Source organism: Hemiscyllium ocellatum, chromosome 13 (genome assembly GCF_020745735.1).
Source record: "Hemiscyllium ocellatum isolate sHemOce1 chromosome 13, sHemOce1.pat.X.cur, whole genome shotgun sequence".
NCBI classification, from domain to species: Eukaryota; Metazoa; Chordata; class Chondrichthyes; order Orectolobiformes; family Hemiscylliidae; genus Hemiscyllium; species Hemiscyllium ocellatum.
In genome coordinates this window covers 28,500,274-28,521,467 of record NC_083413.1, presented here as the reverse complement: position 1 = coordinate 28,521,467, position 21,194 = coordinate 28,500,274, and the positions used below count along the sequence as shown (strand labels likewise).

At 38.7% G+C, this 21,194-nt stretch overlaps 1 protein-coding gene across 3 annotated transcripts in view; it reads right to left on the bottom strand.

Moving 5' to 3' along the window:
- The window catches only part of dlg1b (discs large MAGUK scaffold protein 1b), a 428,423-nt gene that overhangs the window by 131,983 nt on the left and 275,246 nt on the right, over nucleotides 1-21,194 (bottom strand). For all 3 annotated transcript variants that reach the window (XM_060834674.1, XM_060834676.1, XM_060834675.1), the window contains exons 7-9: nucleotides 15,543-15,593; nucleotides 8,875-8,999; nucleotides 1,854-2,023 (exon numbers count right to left, since the gene is read on the bottom strand). In XM_060834674.1, the coding sequence (XP_060690657.1) occupies nucleotides 1,854-2,023; nucleotides 8,875-8,999; nucleotides 15,543-15,593 (346 nt within the window). The remainder of the gene's footprint in view (nucleotides 1-1,853; nucleotides 2,024-8,874; nucleotides 9,000-15,542; nucleotides 15,594-21,194) is intronic.

The window sequence follows — 21,194 nt, the reverse complement described above, 5'->3', positions numbered from 1 at the left end:
AAAATGAACAACTTCACATTTTTTCCATATCATACTCCATGTGTCAGACATTTGCCCAATCATTCAACCTGTCTATATCTATATCCATCTTCAACTTCCTTATATCTTCTCCAAAAATACTTTCCCACCTATCTTGGTGTTCATCTGCAAATTTAATTAACATGGTTTGCTCCCCTCATGCAAGCTATTGATGATTATTGTAATAACTTGAGATCCTTGTCACACCCTGCCAATCAGAGAAACACTCATGTATGAATATTCTTTGTTTTCTGCCAGCCAGCCAAACATCTGTTCATGCCAATAGGTTAGCCCTGACATTACGAACTTTTATTTACAGCAGTAATGTTTGATGTGCAATCTTGTCAAGAATATTGTGGAAACACAAGTATAATACAGCTCTCTTTTATCCACAGCACATGCTACTTCTTCAAAGAACTCCAATAATTTGGTTAAACATGATTTCCCTTTGACAAAGTCAATAAAGTGTGGTGCTGCAAAAAGTACAGCAGGTTAGGCAGCATCTGAGGAGCAAGACAGTCAACGTTTCTGGCTTGATCCTTCATCAGGTATCTCTTTGACAAATTGTGCTGACCATTCCTGATCACCTTGAGATTTGTTTTTTTTAACCTTCTATTCATTGATACAACTGAATGGCTTGCTAGGCTATTTCAGAGGAGGGGAGGCGCACTTAGATAGGATAGTGAAGAAGGCGTTTGGTATGCTTTCCTTTATTGGTCAGAGTACTGAGTACAAGAGTTGGGAGGTCATGTTGCGGCTGTACAGGACATTGGTTAGGCCACTGTTAGAATACTGCATGCAATTCTGGTCTCCTTCCTATCGGAAAGATGTTGTGAAACTCGAAAGGGTTCAGAAAAGATTTAGAAAGATGCTTCCAAGGCTGGAGGATTTGAGCTATATGGAGAGGGTGAACATGCTGGGGCTATTTTCCCTGGAGCGTCGGAGGCTGAGGGGCGACCTTATAGAGGTTTACAAAATTATGAGGGGCATGGATAAGATAAATAGGCAAAGTCTTTTCCCTGGGGTTGGGGAGTCCAGAACTAGAGGGCATAAAGTTTAGGGTGAGGGGGAAAAGATACAAAAGTGACCTAAGGAGCAACTTTTTCACACAGAGAGTGGTACGTGTACGGAATGAGCTGCCAGAGGATGTGGTAGAGGCTGGTACAATTGCAACATTTAAGAGGCATTTGGATGGGTATATGAATAGGAAGGGTTTGGCAGGATATGGGCTGGGTGTTGGCAGGTGGGACTAGATTGGTTTGTGGTATCTGGTTGGCATGGATGTGTTGGACCGAAGGGTCTCTTTCCATGCTGTATATCTCTATGACTCTATAATTTCTGGTATAGATTACCCATGACATAACTGAACCAAATGGTTTATTCCTGTTCCTGTGTCTTCATTCTAAACTCAGCAACATTCCACAGATGTGTTTACCACAGTTTCAAAATTCAGATGTTATCTTATTGTGGACATTAAGCATTTTAAATACCTGGACAATGTCTTCCCTGAGCTTTTGACTCTAAACTCTTATCATAACAAAGTTTGAAGATGACATCAATTTGGTTACTGATCCCCACGCCTCTAAAACCTAGCTCTGCAGTCATTATACACAGCAATTCTTCACAGCCCAAAGTCCTGCATTGACTCATCACCTTCTTCATGGGTTTGTTACTGCGTAATTATGGCTATGCATCCTGCAAGCATTCATGTGACCACGTTATGGATGGGGGCAGGGGAAGAACAGTACCATATTTAGCTAATTTGCGATCAGCAATAATTTGTTAAACTAAAGGTGCAACTTGTGAGAAATATGAACACTTGATGTACAACCTACCTTTTGGCCCTTTAATAAGTTTTATTTCTAAAATCTTTTCGGTGACCGGCTTCCTTCTCCGCACGTATAGTCTCACAATTGATCCAGCCTCTTTTAAAGCTTCTACTGCTTTACTGTGAGTTACTTCCCTTACATCCACATCATTTACCCGAAGGATGCAGTCATTCACTCTAGAATAAAAAAAATTTTACAGTAAAATCATCTTCAATCTGGTTAATGATATAGGTTTAGTTAAGAAATCAGAACAAAACTGCAAAAAACACTTCAATGGCGGGGATGGGTTGGAGAGAATACATTTGCATGTCAGCATTATGTTTTGATTTGCAATCTGTACGTAATTTCAGTATTACATTGGCCGCCAACCTCCCATATTGCTTTGCTATTTAATTCTTCCTTCTCCCATACATCAATGCTGGACATTTGTGCTTTAGAAATTGTATATTTCAGTGGCTCTCAACTTCTTTGGTCAAAGAGCCCCTTTGCAAATGGATTAATTACTACAAGCCCTCCATCTAAAATATGACATCAATTTGAAAACACGGCGTGTAGTGAATTTAATGATGCTTTGAAGACGACAGATACTTACTGAGATATTAGTGACACATCACAGCAGAGTTTGATTGTCCCTGGAGAGATATTTAACACTAACACTCCTGAATTATTCTACTTAAAAGCCTATGGGCAGAATTTTCCCATTTTCAGTTCAAGTGTTTGTCAAGTGAAATTCATGGTGCAAGATCCAACGTAGCTCACAGCAATTTTTCTCTCCCAATATTACACCCTTCAACTCATTAATTATGCAAGCAGGCTCTTTGACACTTTCCTTGTTCAATAGTGCGGCAAGAGATGCAGATGTGCTTGCCACTATCAGAATCTTCCAGCTTTCACATCACTGGAGTCATATTTAAAGCACAACTGTACTTCAGATCTGCAGGCAGGGAATTGTTCCTGTCAATATAGTGCCTTCATAATGAAGGACTATTGCCCAAAATGTCGATGCTCCTGCTCCTCAGATGCTGCCTAACCTGCTGTGCTTTTCCAGCATCACACTCTCGACTCTAATCACCAGCATCTGCAGTCCTCGCTTTCACTTAATATAGCGCACCACCACTATCACTGGGGACAAGGCCCAGAAAGCAAAGCTTGCTCCCTGCTCTGCAACTAAAGACTTGCAGCCACTGCTGGACAGGGTTGTGAAGAGAGCAATGGGCCTTTTTACTGATGGCCAAAGGCAGCCAGGCTACCATGGACCCAGATAATAGCCCAGGTCAGCACTTTAACCCAGGTCAAAAGGAACACTCAGCAATAAAGGAAGGTGTCAAGAGATCTTTGCTCTACAGAGCTCAGTGTCACCACCTTTTCTCTACCACCTCAAATTCAAATGAGCATCATGACTCACTAACTCTTCAAATGCACTCACCTCTCACCAAGGCCCATAGGCTACAATTCTCAAAATTGAATGGAAGATTCCCACTCAATTGCTCTCACCCACTTCACTCTTCCTGCTCTCTGCATTTCCTACTCAGTCATTGGAGACACCTCACTGCCTCTGCTGAATCAACATTTAAAAGTTCCTTAATCCATTTTCAGCACACCTCAATACCTTTCTTTCTCCTTACAGGGGAAATTGGCTCCCTCCCAGAATGGTATCTCCACAGCACCACAAACGATTTGCTTGTAAACCCACAACCGTTTGCACTTGACCCGTTTGCAAGGTCTCCATAATCTGGCATGACCTCGACTGACCACAGTCAATCTCACTGGAATCAGTTGAGCTGCTTTACTGGCTAAGTACCCCAGATTTAATGCAGACCCCTTTGATCCTGGATTTCATTTCAGTCTCAGTAGTTTCCCCAATTTTCTCACTATTGTCCTCGTCACATCAAGGACTGGAAAAGTCTACACAGTTATGTATATTTCAAGGAAAAGTACAGAATGTAAATCTCTTGGATATAAAATTAGAAATAAAATTTCATTTACTTAATTCTGGTAAAGTGGTAGCTCTGCAGACCACTGGGAAATTAGGTGAATGATGGCTCAAGGCAGGCTTGACAGTTTTATGCCTCTCCTTGAGTGACAATGCACTAAAACAATATTCTGCAGACTCCTAATATTTCGGGCAGATGTGATTTTTTTTCATCCTGCAGACCATTTCTCGCACAAGTCTGGAACAGGAATTTTACTGCATTAACTGCAATGGAGGCCTACAGCTGACAATTCAGAGATAAATAAAATCAATAGAATGCATTAATTTTATAAAACTGAAGTTTCATGGACCAAAACTGGTCTTGGTCAGTAGTGAAAAGTCGGCCAAGAGCAACACTGAGCCAGGTTTACACCACACCCAATTTTCTGTCATATGAATACCGACTCAACCCATCAGGGTCCTTTTTTTTTTGTATATAAACAGTGGTTCCAACAAACTCAATTGCACAAACAATACATGAGTTTTTATTGATCTTCAAATGATGACATCATTTGGGAGCATGCTTACCTCTAACACTAACAGCTTATTTTTCATATTGATATATTTTCTTACAGTATCTTTAATTTTCAAATTTCATGAGCATTAACACCAAATACAGTTTTATATAGCTTACATAAAATTGTCAGTGATAATGTGACATTTAGTATTCACGAAAGAACCTTAAACAGTATAAAATATTTGGAAGTGCAAACAACTTAAGCAAATTGATGCTAATTTGTTTTCTCCTTGCTCATTATAAATTGACTCTTATCCACAGGCAGTACATGGCAGAATGATAGATATAATAATCTTAATGCTTGCATGTGTCATTTGAGTTAATTTAGAGTAGTACCGAACTAACTCGGTTAAGATATGCCAGATATCATTCCAAGACACATTTTCTACAGAGATGAGGAAACATTATGACCATTTTATGTAAATATATACTAGCTTTAAGTAGAAACCTTATAAATTTTATTAAAGTGATTACATATTATATCAACTGCAAATTTTCACATGCTAAGCTGTGAAACTAAGCCATAACCCTATGCTTTCTCAAGTGAAAGAGAAGATGTTAGAAAATAAATGTGGCCCAACTTTGCATAAAATTCAGTCAATCAATCAGCTCCCTTAAATTACCAACAATCAAACATATTTAATTAAATTACTCCAGATTTTGTGATGGGTACATCAGTACAATTTGTTCCAGACTTTGTCATAGATCCAACCAGGTAAGTAGTTCAGAGGGGTGGATGGTCTGACCAAAGAGCATACAGTCAAGTCAAAAAATATATTTATCTTTTACAGATCTGAATATTCTTTTATATTCCCTGAATTTTAATCATATCTTCAATTAGATCACTCCTCAATCCTTTGAAAGCTGAATATAACCTACTTTCAAAAGTTAACTCACTAAGCTGCAATAGGATTCTGATAAATTCATGGTGCTCACTCTCCAAAGCTGATGAACGGTTTCCTCAGTGTGGGGAGGATTGAAAAGAGGACTCCAGATGATATCTGAGCAAATGTTCATATGGAGCCTGTGTAACACTGCCACTCCTTCCCTCATCCACAAACCACCTTTCAGGCATTTTGAGACAAAGATCAACATTCCCATTAGACTTTTGGATTTCCTGTTGTATCCACCCATTAGATTTTAATGATTTACATAGATGGACAGACAAATCTGTTTGCTCGTATGTAGTTCTTTGTTTCTCACCATTATGGAAGTAGTGTTATTTCCAGTAACCTTTCATATAAATGTAAAACAATCTAAAACTGTTCTGGCTTGGTGCCTTTTAAGAGTCTACTTGCTCCACGATGTCTCCAAACATAACTGATCTGCCAAACAAGCAAAGCTGGGTTCTAATGCAGTCACACTTAATATTTACCTTGAGAATGCACAGTATTTCCTTATGTCAACTTCAAGAGGGAAAGCTGCATTCTATTTCACAATGCCTCTACCCTTAGAATAAAAATCATTTCCCACAGGAAATACTCATCAACAGAACTGCAAATGAGGCACTCATTAAGTGTAGAAAAGGCATGTTCCAAGTTACGATTAGGATCAGATGTCAATTACAGCATATTTAAGAACCACTGTTTTTTGTTAATCGTGCACTCGTTTTAATGGAGTGATTTGGAAGTGGCTAATTTACCTCTTCCACCAGCCAATTTAGGGTCCTTTGGAAGTGTGGTAATGTGAGAGAGGAAAGATATAAAATAGACCTAAGGGGCAACTTTTTCACACAGAGGGTGGTACGTGTATGGAATGAGTTGCCAGAGGAAGTGGTGGAAGCTGGTACAATGACAATATTTAAAAGACCATTTGAGTCCCCTCTGCTCCAGAGATGTATAGTAATATTTCTGTACAGATTGATTATAAAATAACCAATATTAAATACCAGTTTGATAATTATTAAATGCATAATTATTTAAATTGATTTGGTAATGGGTTATTTAAAAAGCTCACCAATTAAAAGCCTTTTGGCAGTAGTAGTGTCCTTACCTCAGGACTAGGAGACCCAAGTTCAAATCCCACCTGATCCAGAAGTATGTTACAATATATCTGGCAAATTGAGTTTCAGCAAAGAACCAGTGGGCTGGGGTGCATGATTTCTCCTACAGAATCCATTTTGATTCAATTCCCTCCCTGGCTTCCCAACTTTTTGAAAGACCTGCTTCTGTTTCCTACTATGTTCGATGAGCATCTTCTGATATCACACAATAAGCCAAACAACAGTTTTATATACATGTAAGTGCTATATTCAGCACAAACACAACTTTATTTTGGATTGTACACTAAAATAGGAAAACTACTGCTTTAAACAAGGTGAACAGAAAGATTTGCTGCACTTTTAGAAACAAGGTACTGGAACCCGCAGAGAAATGTGTTTTCACTGTTACTCTCTCCAAGTGGTAGGGAAAGATATTTAAGAGCCAATGGCACGGTGAGTGCATACTTTGGGCAAACTTCAACCGGAGAACAACAAATTCAGTTTTCAGTTAAGGATTGCTGAGTAGCCAGGCTTGATCAGCATGGCAACAATTCTGATTGGCTCCTGGTCAGTTTGTGTGTGAACAATATAAAGGCAAAAGTTAGCCAGACTGCAAGAGACAACGCCTCTCACCATTTGTCATAAGCAGTTCCCTCTAACTAGTGACTGAACAATTAATGTGTCAACCCATATCTTCAGCAAAGAACAAAAAGGAATTGGATCTGGACACTGGATATCAGAAAGACTTGGAAGCAGAAAAAGTGACACTTTATCAAGTTGTGTGGACTGGTACTGTTGAATGGTGTTTCCGCAATATTTTTTCTTCCACCCATAACATCCATGTTTCTGTCTGCAATGCATGCATAAAATTTAAGGAGATGATAGACTTTCAGCTAGATTAATTTATATATTGATAATACATCAGATGAGAACGTATTTGTATTAAATAACTGTTCATGTTAAATACAGAAGCCTGGTCAGTGATGAACTCTTAACCAGAGTCCATCAGGCAGTTAAATTGGAGAACTTTAAATGAAATTTTTTGCGTTTGCTGACAATCCTAGGAGTAGTTGAGCTCAAATATAAGCACACTTTCCCAGCTGAATAGGTATAGGTTGGTAAGTTTGCAGATGACACCAAAACTGGAGGTGTAGTGGACAGTGAAGAAGGTTACCTCACATTACAACTGGATCTTGATCAGATGGGCCAATGGGCTGAGGAGTGGCAGATGGAGTTAAATTTAGATAAATGTGAGGCGCTGTATTTTGGGAAAGCAAATCTTAGCAGGACTTACACACTTAATGGTAAGGTCCTAGGGAGTGTTGTTGAACAAAGAGAACTTGGGAGTGCAGGTTCATAGCTCCTTGAAAGTGGAGTCGCAGATAGATAGGATAGTGAAGAAGATGTTTAGTATGCTTTCCTTTATTGGTCAGAGTATTGAGTATAAGAGTTGGGAGGTCATGTTGCGGCAGTATAGGACATTGGTTAGGCCACTGTTGGAATATCGCGTGCAATTCTGGTCTCTTTCCTATCGGAAAGATGTTGTAAAACTTGAAAGGGTTCAGAAAAGATTTACAAAGATATTGCCAGGGTTGAAGGATTTGAGCTATAGGAAAGGTTGAATAATCTTGGGCTGTTTTCTCTGGCGTGTTGGAGGCTGAGGAGTGACCTTACAGAAATTTATAAAATCATGAGGGGCATGGATTGGATAAACAGACAAAGTGTTTTCCCTGGGGTGGGGGGAGTCCAGAACTAGAGAGCATGGGTTTAGGCTGAGGGGGGAAAGATATAAAAGAGACCCAAGAGGCAGTGTTTTCACACAGAGGGTGGTGCGTATATGGAATGAGCTGCCAGAGGAAGTGGTGGAGGCTGGTACAATTGCAACATTTAAAAGGCATCTGGATGGGTATATGAATAGGAAGGGTTTGGAGGGATATAGGCCGGGTGCTGGCAGGTGGGACTAGAGTGGGTGGAGAAATCTGGTCGGCATGAACAAGTTGGACTGAAGGGTCGGTTTCCGTGTTGTACATCTATGACTCTCTATTGTTGTGACATCAGACGATGCACAATTTTTGTTCTGCAGCCTTAATTTCATGTTGGCTTGAGGTCACAAAAAGAGCTTCTGGTCTGAGTTTAATTACCTGGAAGACTGCCAATAAACACCCAAGATTCCTGAGGCTATCTTCAATTCTGTTGGCTGCTGTAGTTTAGACTTTTAGACTGAGATGCACTTTATTACTGGGGTTTTGAACAGGCTTCCTTTTTTCCATTAAATAACTTTTTAATTTTACATATTCCCTTTTCGGTGACTGCTTTAATCATTCATAACCTGTACCATGCTTTTCTTCTATTAATTAACTAATAGCTGAATCGCAGTTTCTTTCACCAAATAAAATCTGAAATGTTTTTTTCCCAGAATACAATTCTCAACAATAGCTTCTGAAAAGCTGGCAACATATTTTTATAAAACCCATTAACATTGCTTTTGTTGCAGAAGTGACTGAATCAATGTTTGTTTTACATAAGTAAATGGGAATGCATTAATGGTTGGACATACCGCAGTCTTCCATCCTGAGCAGCTGCACCTCCTGCAATGATTTTTGTAATGAATATACTGGGATCATCACCAATGTGCGGATTATCTGTACCACCTGCAATGCTGAAGCCGAGGCCAGAATTTCCCTAGTGTAAGTACATAAATAGAAAATCAGGCATAAAACTCTTATTGAAAGCACTGGAAGAAACAAGTAATTGTGAAAATGACTGTAGAAATCAGCGGAAGTTTCATTGTAAATATTGCTTCTGTTGGCAGGTTCATCTCCAGTAAGGTAAGCAGCAAAATATACAGTTTTATGGTTTAAAAATTGGGAATCAACAAAACATTAAAAGATGACAACCTCAACTAAAACAAACTAGAGTGAAATGTTTTCGAATACTAAGGTAGACAGTAGAGTGTGCATTAGGAACCTAAGACAGAGTAGAAGTACGCCATTTGACTCTTTGTATCTGCTCTGCTATTCAACAAGATCATGCCTGTCTACTTGTGACCTCATCCCTCCCTCTCCTAAATGACCCCAAAATCCAGGATTCCACTGTTGTTAAAAACCTGTACCTCTGCTGCCAACAAACTCTATGACTCAGTCTTCAATGATTTCAAAAAAAAAGAGAATTCCACATACTAACAATCCTTAAAGAGAAAAATCTCCTTGGCTCAGTTTTAAAAGGGAGACCTCTTAGTCACAGTCGCTGTCTCCTAGTGCTAGCGTTCCCCAACAAGAGGAAACATCCTCTTGATTTCTACACTATCAAGTCCATTGAGGATCTTTTACATTTCAATAAGATCATCCCTCAGTCATTTAAATTCCTAATATGCACGAAAACAATGTGCAACTTTTCAAAAAATTAATTCACAGGATGAGGGCGTCATAGTCCAGATCAACATTTATTACCCATCCTTAATTGTCCAGAGGGCAGTTAAGTGTCAATCACATTGCTACATGTCTTTCATCCCAAAAATTAGTTGAATGAACACTCTCTGAACTGGACGTAGGTTTGCTCGCTGATCTAGAAGGTTCGTTTTCAGATGTTCCGTCAACATACTAGGTAATATCATCAGTGAACTTCCAGATGAAGCACTGGTGGCATGGCCTGCTTTCTATTTGTGCGTTTAGGTATCCTTGGATTGGTGATGTTATTTCTTCTGATGACATTATTTTCTGTGCTTTTTCTCAGGGAGTGTACATGGAATACAAGTCAACATATTTGTTGGCAGAATTCCAGTCGGAATGCCATGCTTCTAGGAATTTTCCCGTGTGTCTCTGTTTGGCTTGTCCTAGGATGGATGTGCTGTCTCAGTCGAAGTGGTGTCTTTCCTCATCCGCATGTAAGGATACGAGTGAGAGTGGGTCATGTCTTTTTGTGGCTAGTTACTATTCATGTATCTTTGTGGCTAGTTTTCTGCCTGTTTGTCCAATGTAGTGTTTGTTATAGTTCTTGCAAGGTAATTTGTAAGCGACATTGGTTATGCTTATTGTCTGTATCGGGTCTTTCAAACTCATTAGCTGCTGTTTTTGTGTGTTCGTGGGTTTGTGGGCTACCATGATGCCAAGAGGTCTGAGTAGTCTGGCAGTCATTTCCGAGATGTCTTTGATACAGGGGAGAGTGGCTAGGGTTTCTGGATGTGTTTTGTCTGCTTGTTGGGGTTTTTTGCTGAGAAATCAGCAGATTATGTTCATTGAGTACCCATTCGTTTTGCATACACTGTATAGGTGATTTTTCTCTGCTCTGCGTAGTTCCTCTGTGCTGCAGTGTGTGCTGCAATTCTAACTCAACGAGCAAACCTACATCCAGAACCTCAACCTGAGCTAAAATCTGCTCAAAACATGCCAACTCTCTGAACTGCTTTACCATAATTATCATTTCTTTCGGAGACCAAAACTGCACATAATACTTCAGATGTGGTCTCACCAAGTCTACAGCTGCAGTAAAATGCTTGTATTCTATTCTCCTTAATGCGTAATTCAACATTCTATTTGCCTCCCTAATCAATTGTTGTATCTGCATGTAAACTTTTGCGATTCATATGAGATTCACACTGCCCAGATCCCTCTACAACAATCTCCTTTTATTTAGTAGTAGATACATTTAATTTCCTTGCCAAGATGGATAAGGTCACATTTTCCCACATTATATTCTACCTATCAGATTATCTACTGACATAATCCATCTATATCTTTTTGCAAACTTTACATCCTGTTGCCAATAAACCTTCCTACCTTTCTTGATACACTCAGCAATTTAAACTTGATCATTTATCCTTTAATGCACGGTGACTAAATTTATTGATACAGAATATATATAAAAAAAAGTTGAGGTCAGCTGATATCCTGGTCTTAACCAGGCCATTAGAAAAGGTACCAAGCAGTTATCAGGTGCTTCCCAAAAAGAGAAAGTGAGAAGTATCAAACATCACTCCCATGAAAAGAACTTGAATCAATTTGAGTCCTGAATTGGCAAATGTTAGTAATGCCCACAACACAACATTTTGAAGAGGTGAACTTTAGAATATTTAGCCTTCGTTAAGAAAAAAAGTTCATTTTTGGCATCATCTTATATTGTATTTCGAAAGCAAGTGTCCAATACAAACTGCTTTTCTCTCCTGCACAAAAAAAATCATGCTTTCTTTCCCAAACTGGCAAGCCATCACTTAAATCATGGTAAAAGACCAAGGTGTCAATTTCTTCTGGATATGTGAATTTACTATATGTTATTTAAAATATTCCCATGCAACCCCTGACATTTTGCAACCAGGAACTACATATGTAGTCATCAACATGGGGACCACTTATTCTACTTGTACATGCACACAGTAGTTGGTTGTGGATTTTTTTTTCTTGAATTAGGTTATTAGTTTCTTTGTAGGTGGGCTAAGTGGAAGAGGACGTCTCTGGCCCTTTGAGTGTGTTCCACCTCTCAAGATCATGGATGTCCTTCACATCCATCACTCATTCCCAAAATGAGATTTTGATTCTCTTGATTCTCCTAGTACCCAAAATCCATACTGCCTTCACTAAAGCAAGTTACTAAAACTCCAGAAATTCCTTTCCGCAAAATATCACTTGAAGCGCCCATTGTACAGGAAATTTAATGAATGAAGCTTTCTTCCCTTGTAGAAACAACAGCCAGTGCAAAATTAAAGGTCATTGCTGCAGCTCATTCTATTACAACATTGAGCTGCTGTGAACAGATGTACCAAATATTAATCTAAACATTTGACGTAAAAGCTATTAAATAGAAATATCAATGGTAATGCTTCTCTCCTGGCCTAGGGATTAAGATTTGGTACTTTCACCATTGCAGGCTGGATTGCAGAGAAGGCAGGTTTACGGACATGTCAGATCAGCTACAGAATAGGCATTCAATAGTGGAGTAGGTTCAAGGAGCTGAACAGTCCACTCCTATTTTGTATAATCTTATAAAATATTTAATTCAAATCAATGGGAAATGCAAATAAAAATATTTTATTCAAATCAATTTCTGTTTGGATCATCAAAAAGAGTTCTCAATTGCCTCAAAGTGAGGATAATAATTTTAATCTCAATATTGCATGGTTTTATATTCAATGGTTATTTATCCACACAAAATCAAATATCTCCATCCATTTGTAAAATCCACACTATTTCAAGACTTAACATCAGATTCTGTTACTCATTAATCCTAATCACTATGCTCATACATTCAAGGACTGAAATAAATTGTTTCAGCATCAACTTGTTCCTTATGTCCTGAAACCTTTACGAGACTGTCATTTTCAGTTTCTGTTACATGCAATAATAAATCCAAGTTGGGAGGGCAAAAATTTTCCTGTGATTTATTGTGAAGAGCAGACATTTCACCTGCTGTGAACATCAAGGTTTGCTACCAGCATAAATTAAGCAGATTGTAGTTTTCTTCTGCTATGTAGACACACTCAAATCTGCTCTGTTAGTTCACTCAAACACATGAATCATTTGATATTTTATAGTCCATTAACACATTTGCTTATACATCAGGGAAGGAATTATACAAGGAAAAATCAACAACAGCTTGTATTTATATGGTTCCTTTAATGTAATAAAATGTCCCAAGATGCTCTACAGAAGCACTATAAAATAAAATTTGGCACTGAACCGCAAAAAGTGATAATAGGGCAGATGACTAAAAAGCTTATACAAAGAGATTGGTTCTAAGTACTGCCCTAAAAAGGAAGGAAGGAGAGGTTAAGGTATTTAAAAAGTGAATGGCACAGCCATCTGGTGGGGCAACCAGAAAGGCTAGATTTAGAACTCAATTTTCAGAGTTGTTGGACTAAAGGTGTTTACAGACATTGCCAAGAAAAGAGCATTTAGGGATATATCAACACGGATGAGAATTTAAAACAAAATTCAACAAGTTGTTTAATCCTGAGCCAAGGCAAGTCATTTGAACACAAGGCGAATGGGACTTGGACTTGGAGATTAAAGACATGAATGAGGGGAAAAGACTGAGCATATGGTAGAAAGAGTTAACCTTTCATTTAGAGTGACCATCATCCATTCTGACCTGTTGAATTTATCAAACAGTTTTTGTCTCATTTCAGATTTCTAGCATTCACAATATTTTGCTTGAGGTATTCAACAGATGAACAGCGGTAAGTATGAGTTCAAGTAATGCCACAGAAGTAATAATAGGCCAATTGAAACAGATAATATTCTCTATTTTTCTTTGAATTATTCACCATTTCCTCTGGCCCAATACCACACCACTTCATCTGATGGCCAAGTATTTGACTTTCAATTTAGAGGGAGGACAGTGACAAACTGCTAACATCACTGCAGTAATAATCTCGAGTCTTGCACGCTAATGGTCTGGGGCCAGGGGTTAAAATTCTACCATTGCAACTCATGGACTAATTATCTGCAATTAAATAATGATTCTGGACTCAAAAACTACTCCCAATAACGGTGACCATGAAACTATCAGGGATTGTCACAGTAACCTTTTTGATTCACTAATGTCCTTTAGGGAAGGAAATCTACCAGCCTTACCTATTCTGGCCTAGATAGAATTCTAGATCCACAGGAATGCGGTTGATTCTCAACTGCCCTCTGAAGTAGCACTGTTAACTTGACCTTTTCTCCAAGATAGCAACATTTAATCTACAGCTACATTAAATTTATAGCTCCCAACAGTTAAGGTGGATGATTTTTTTTTAAACAAAACTTTATTTACCAGTCAGTGTTGATCATGCTGGAAATCACCTGGCTTAGATTTTGCTCATGCTTCATACAAAGCTAAAAGCTAAAAGTAGGTACACCCTAAACCTCAACCTGAGCTACAAACCTTCACAAACCTTGCGGAAATCAGAGGTCTGGATGCTGGTATAGCAAGAATAAACAGCTCCACACAACTGTAATTGTGAACGATGTCTATTTACTTTAATACTTGATTATTTGAAAGTTCACAGACTATACCTGTAATACTTGAGATATTTCAAGTTAAATTAAGTCATTCTTGTTTGGTGTGCACTATGAAACACATTTTATCAAATCTTTACTCAGATTCACTGAACTCCTTTTTAATAACACAAATGCTATCCTGCTATCACAGTCGTGATTTTGGATGCAATTGAATTATTATGCAGTAATTGAAAGAGATTATATACATTGTGTAGATTTTAATTTTTTTTATTCTAATAATATCGCATTTCTGTAAGCCTTTAAGCCAAAGTATGCCAGATGTCTAAAAATATAAGTTGGTTAAAAAAAAAATGAATATCAAATACTGATTCTTGATTTGAGTTAGCCTAAAATAGATCTTTGGAGAGAGACATTTAAAGGAACATTGACAGTACAATTGGCCAATTCAGCAGTTTTCTAAATCATGGTTCCTTGAATTAACTCTTGTGAAATAGTTTTTATGATTACAATGTGACTTTATGTCATCAAACAAGGATGCATTTATGAATCAATGTCTTATCTGACAATACTATTTCCAATTACTGATGAATGTTCATGTGGTAGCCAGTTAGAACTGGACCTCAAGACAAAAAATATAAATTTGAAGTCTTATACACTGGCTTTTACAATAATTTCAGCTTCTCTCAAAAAAGCAGTGAATATTACAAGAGATGTACTGGCATATCAGGAGTGATAAATATGATCATAACTTTAGAACACCTTAAAAGGAAATTTGGACACTGGTTTCTCTCCTGGTAGCAACTATTCTGTGGGGATAAAAACCAGGAGGAGCTGATTGAAGACAGGAACTTCATTAAATAATTATCACAGCTGTGTGGAATGCAGTTGGATATCAGGTTACTGAGCAACCAACTGCAGAATAATTCAACCAATCTTCTGGTAATATTAATTATTAATACCCTTGTGCAAAGGTCACACAAAGAAAGCAGAGCATAATAACATTCTGCAAACATACTCTGTGGTTGACAAAAGCTGATCAAAAGTGAACTCAAGCCCGCAATAAAACTGTCACATTCACATGAATTGTGTGCAAGTGCCAGATCAATATTCCCACTGAATCTTGCCCTTGTTGGTGAATACAGGAAATGAAATTGGAACGAAATGTTGGTATAAAATGCATTTTGATTCAGTGTAAAAACTTAGGTGAATTTCTTGAGAATATCTTGAACTTCAAAATTTACTCATGGCAGATATGAGTCATCAGTTTAAAAAAAAATCGGCATCTTACCCTCTCAAGCGTGATTTCTTCATATTCATAATCTGCATCTGTACCATTTACCTACAAAAGAACCAAGACATGTGAAACGTTAGCTAAGAAAAAATGAGTTACATTTGACGAACACTAAAAATTATTCATATTTCAGTTTTGTTTCATGAAAGCTTTAAGATTGATTGGTCACAAGTGTGATAAAATTGCAATGATTACTTCTATGGCTGTGGATTCATGTTCACAGGAGACACATACACTTAAATATTGGTAGTATTCATTTCCAATCAATCATTTAACTTCATACTAAATGCAGTAGTTCATTGAAACCAATGATCAATATACACTGTTAGTTTCAACTTAAAAATGATTCTTTTTCGCAGCTTTTTTGATCTGCAAATGTGAATGAGTTACTCATGCAAAAAGATAACACTTAAACCAGTGAAATGGAAGTCACAGCAAGTTTCACATTAAGGCAAGTACATCAGATTTTACAACACCAAAAAACAGCAAACTCGTGACAAATTGCAATGTAGTCCAATTACTTTTGATTTAAATGAGAAGGGGTTGACAATAAAAACACATTGAGCATTACCACACCAATGCACAGTAATTGTTAACTTACTTTTTTATGGTATTGTCCAAATACATTATTATTGGTGGCTATAATTATCATAGAAAAGAAATGGATTCTTACAGACAATACAATTGGTTAAGGGATAGCCCAGTATTAAAGTGGTTCATCAAACTGCAAGAGCTTGGAATCCAAGCAGTAGAAGAAAGATCAACAGAAAAAAAAGGAGCAGAAATACAAATCATAAGAAATACTTCTTCAATGAAAAAGGAGGTAACTAAAATTAGACCAACAGGATTGTCATTATAACTGAGTGTGTTATGGAGCGAAACTTATTTTCAACTAATGACTATTTCTCCCTTAGTATATGCAAGTTTCCAACGGGTTAGATGGGAATGCTGCATCTGCATCTACCATATGGAAACAGCATCTCACTCAACTGTGTTTAAAAATAGCTCACAATTTCACCAGGAGAAAGTGAGGACTGCAGATGCTGGAGGTCAGAGTCAAAAGGTGTGGTGCTGGAAAAGCACAGCCAGTCAGGCAGCATCTGAGGAGCAGGAGAGTCGACGTTTCCTGATAAAGAGCTTATGATCAAAACATTGACTCTTCTGCTCCTCAGATGCTGCCTGACCAACTGTGCTTTTCCAGCACCACACTTTTTGGCTCATAATTTCACCAGTTTATGGTAAAATAATAAATTAGATTCTTGCCTGGTGAAGGGGTTTTAAATATAAATAATCAGTTGTACAGCTGTTACAATTTCTGCTAGAATTACTTATTGCAACTTGTGCAGGAATTCTCTCTCACCATCATATCTGGCATTTCTTCTCCATTTTGGAACATGACAACTCTAGGAAATTATGGGAACATACACCTGTTTCTCAATATTTCATAATACATGATTTTAAAGCTATGCAACGTCAATTTGTAAACAAACCTAACTTTTCATTAGCTGGATAATTGCACTGACATGAAGTTAAAACACCCTGACAACTACGTGTATCTATTGAATCAATGGTGGTGCACTGTATTTATTGTTTCACTAAACTGGCTCCAGTGAGAATTACACAGACACTTTAAAGGGGTCCTTTCACATCTGAATTATTCAGCAGTACAAATTAACAATGGAATTTGGAAAGAACTTGGCCTCAGCTAATGGCAACTGACCCAAAACCCCAGTGCTGAACACATTCGAGTCATTCAGAAAAAATGGGAAGAGCCTCGTTTCAGTATTCAACTTGATAGTTTCTGTATGGTGCACTGATGCAGCAAAACCTATCAAAAAACATTTGTTCACTTCACTATTGGTTGGCAGCAGTCCCCTCTAAGAATCAAAATTTCTAGTCAATGCATTTTTTTGATTTACAAAGTACACTTGATTGATTGTTGAAATTGTCATGATCAAGTATCAGTTAACCTTTGTAAGCATTCTCAACATTGCAAATATATCACTGAAAATGAGATTCCTTTACACTTTGGAGATGAAATGATTCAGAAGACTAAAAATCTGAGGTCTGAAATAGCAGGGAAAATAAGGATGGAAGTTTCACTGAGACTTTGAAGAAGAAAGATAAACTGAATGTAGTAGTTTTATATTCCTCGCCTCATTTAACCAGATGCACCTTTAACCAGAAACAGATTTATCTTGTCTCTCAGTAAGGTGAAATACTTTAGACAAGTAATAGGAAGCAAACTAACAGAGAAAGGGGTGATCCCAATAATGGCCAGTGGTGGCATAGTAGTAATGGCATTGGACGAGTAACCCAGAGCCCCAGGTAAAAGCAGAGGGGATATGGGTTTGAATCCAACCTTAGGAGATGGTGAAAATTAAAGTGGGGGGAAAAACAAGTGCAATTAAAAGCATGCCAATTGGCCACCATATGTTTGAATCTTAATTGACCTCTGAAATGGCTGAGCAACCCACTCACTTCCATAGCAATTAGGGATGGGGAATAAATGAAGACCTAACTGGTGATGTCCACATGAATAATTAAAACAATCACACTATTTAAACATGCACTTATAGATAAGGGAAATAATAATAATGGGCCAGATTTTACTGTGGAAATAATGGAAAAGCTGTCATTGTCATCATTCTAAAATTTTAAATTGCAAGAAACCGCTGGCAACCACACACGCACAGTTAAAAGCTGTGTTCTGATTTGCTTAGGTTGTCTAAAAGCTTTTGCTGTTACCTTGAGCTGCCTAGAGGTCAGATATCAAAAACTAGCTGGATGTACACCAATAAAAACCTACTAGAAATATTTTGGGCTTGTCCACTGCAGTATAGGTAAATTTATAATTTAAATAACCAAGGTCTTCTCCCTAGGGTGGGGGAGTCCAAAACAAGGTGGCATAGATTTAAGGTGAGGGGGGGAAAAATATAAAAGGGACCCGAGGGACAACATTTTCACAGAGGGTGGTGTGTGTACAGAACGAGCTGTCAGAGGAAGTGGTGGAGGCTGGTTTTGGGCGGCACGGTGGCACAGTGGTTAGCACTGCTGTCTCTCAGCGCCTGAGACCCGGGTTCAATTCCCGACTCAGGCGACTGTGTGGAGTTTGCACGTTCTCCCCGTGTCTGCGTGGGTTTCCTCCGGGTGCTCCGGTTTCCTCCCACAGTCCAAAGATGTGCGGGTCAGGTGAATTGGCCATGCTAAATTGCCCGTAGTGTTAGGTAAGAGGTAAATGTAGGGGTATGGGTGGGTTGCGCTTTGGCGGGTCGGTGTGGACATGTTGGGCCGAAGGGCCTGTTTCCACACTGTAAGTAATCTAATCTAATCTAATCTAATCTAATTATGACATTTAAAAGACACTTGCACATGTACATTGTTAGAAAGGGTTTAGAGGAATAGAGAGTTGATAAAGCATAACAGGTCAGACAGCACCCAAGGAGCAGGAGAATCGATGTTTTGGGCATAAGCCCTTCATCAGGAATGTGGTGTTGGAAAGGGGGGTTGGGAAGAACAGGGATGGCAGAGAGAGAGAGAGAGAGAGATAGAGAAGAGACAGAGAGAGAGAGAGACCAGGAGTGATGGAGAGGGTGAAGTGGGGCCAGGGGCAGAGGGCAGGAGGACAGCAGAGAGAGAGGAGAAAAGCAAAAATGTGCTCAAATAGAGAAAGCAGTGTAATGTTGAGAGATTTGAATTATTTGCCCATTAGTTTAGAGCAGCCAAGAGTAAAATTATTTGTTCATTACTGTGCTGGATAGAATCTGGAGGACAGCTCAATAGGTTTAATATATAATAATCCAAAATATTGTCCTTTTTTTGGATTGATGCATTGCTGACAAGGTAAGCACTCATTGCTTCTTCTAATTGCCCTTGAGAAGTTGACATTATCCACTTACCATGTAGGCAAGCATCTGGGCATCTTACTGAAATTTACAATTACAGCCTGTTCCTGAACCTTGTCTTAACTGCCTTTACAGCAGATTCCTAGCCTCTGACCCACAATTTATATTCAAGGTTTGTGAGAAGATTTGTAGCTCGGGTGCTCGTTGTATGGCCACAATTTATATGGCTAGTTTTGTCCAGATTCTGGTCAATTGTCACCTGCAGGATGTTGATATTAGGGATTCAGTGATGTTAATGCCATTGAATGCCACCATTCGTGTATGCCAATTACTGAAAGGACTTAGAATCTAGAAAAGTGAGAGAGTATAAATAGGAGGTTGGGGGAAAATAGCTGGGAAGGCAGATAGGTTGATGCAGGTGGGGGGGGCTCGATGGTGATAGGTTGGAGGGGAGGGTGAAGTAGATAGATGGGAAGGATGATGGAGGTAGGACAGCTCAAGAGGACGGTGCCAAGTTGGAAGGTTAGGTCTAGGATGAGGAGGAGAAACGAGGAAACTGGCGAAGTCGACGTTGATGCCGTGTGATTCGAGCCATTTCAGACTAAGATAACCTAAGATGTTACTTCACTTTGAGGGTAGTGAACCTGTGGAATTCTACCACAGAAGGCTGAGAATGCCATGTTACTGGATATATTTAAGAAACAACAGATTTCTAGAGGCTAAAGACATCAAGGAGTATTGGGAAATCACAGGAGAGAAAGAAGATTAGTTGCAATCTTATTGAGTGGCAGACTGGAACGGTGGGCTCAAAATATCAATTCTGTTTCTCTCTCTAAGGCGGCTGCAAGACCTGCTGAGTTTCTCCAGCATTATGGGCGGCACGGTGGCAAAGTGGTTAGCACTGCTACCTCACAGTACCAGAGTCCCAGTTCAATTCCTGCCTCAGGAGACTGACTGTGTGGAGTTCGCACGTTCTCCCCTCGTCTGTGTGGGTTTCCTCCGGGTGCTCCGGTTTCCTCCCACAGTCCAAAAACGTGCAGGTTAGGTGAATTGGCCATGCTAAATTGCCCGTAGTGTTAGGTGAAGGGAGAAATGTAGGGGAATGGGTCAGTGTGGACTTGTTGGGCGAAGGGCCTGTTTCCACACTAAGTAATATAATTTTGCGTTTATGAAAGAAATATTCTGATTATATTCCAGTGTCTCAAAGAATTGATACTGCAACAGAATTTTCCCAAAATAATCTGCTTTACAACTGCAACACGCTCCAAGGAATCTAACAACCAAAAAGATGAAGACAATGAAATTTATCATTTTTTCTACTGAAAGCCTGCAAAGAAAACACTGCTCGCAGGTGATTATTCTTACTTCGTATCTTTTCTGAATACTTAATGTAACACACAAGCTGCTTTTAACTGAGCAAGAACAATCAATGCAACTTTTCATTTTGAGGGTACTTTTCACTGCGAATAAAATCTTGGGTGGCTGGAGACAGATATAACTCAACTTTGTGAAGGGCAATAAAAAAAATTCTCCATCTGTAACTTAGATTAACAAGCTATTGAATTTAAATGTCAAAGCTATAGACTGTCAGCGATCAAAGTCACCACTTTGCAATCAACCTGCTTCCCAAATTAAGCTAGTAATTGACTATGTAGGTCAGACATGGATTTCGATCATATGCCTGAGAGTTGTCATCTACATGGAAGGCCAATGCAGAAGCATCGAGCTTATATTTGAAAACATCTGCTCGGCTCTCTGCTGATGAAGGCCTTTGCATTTTTCAACTCCTGTTTTTAATAGTTTC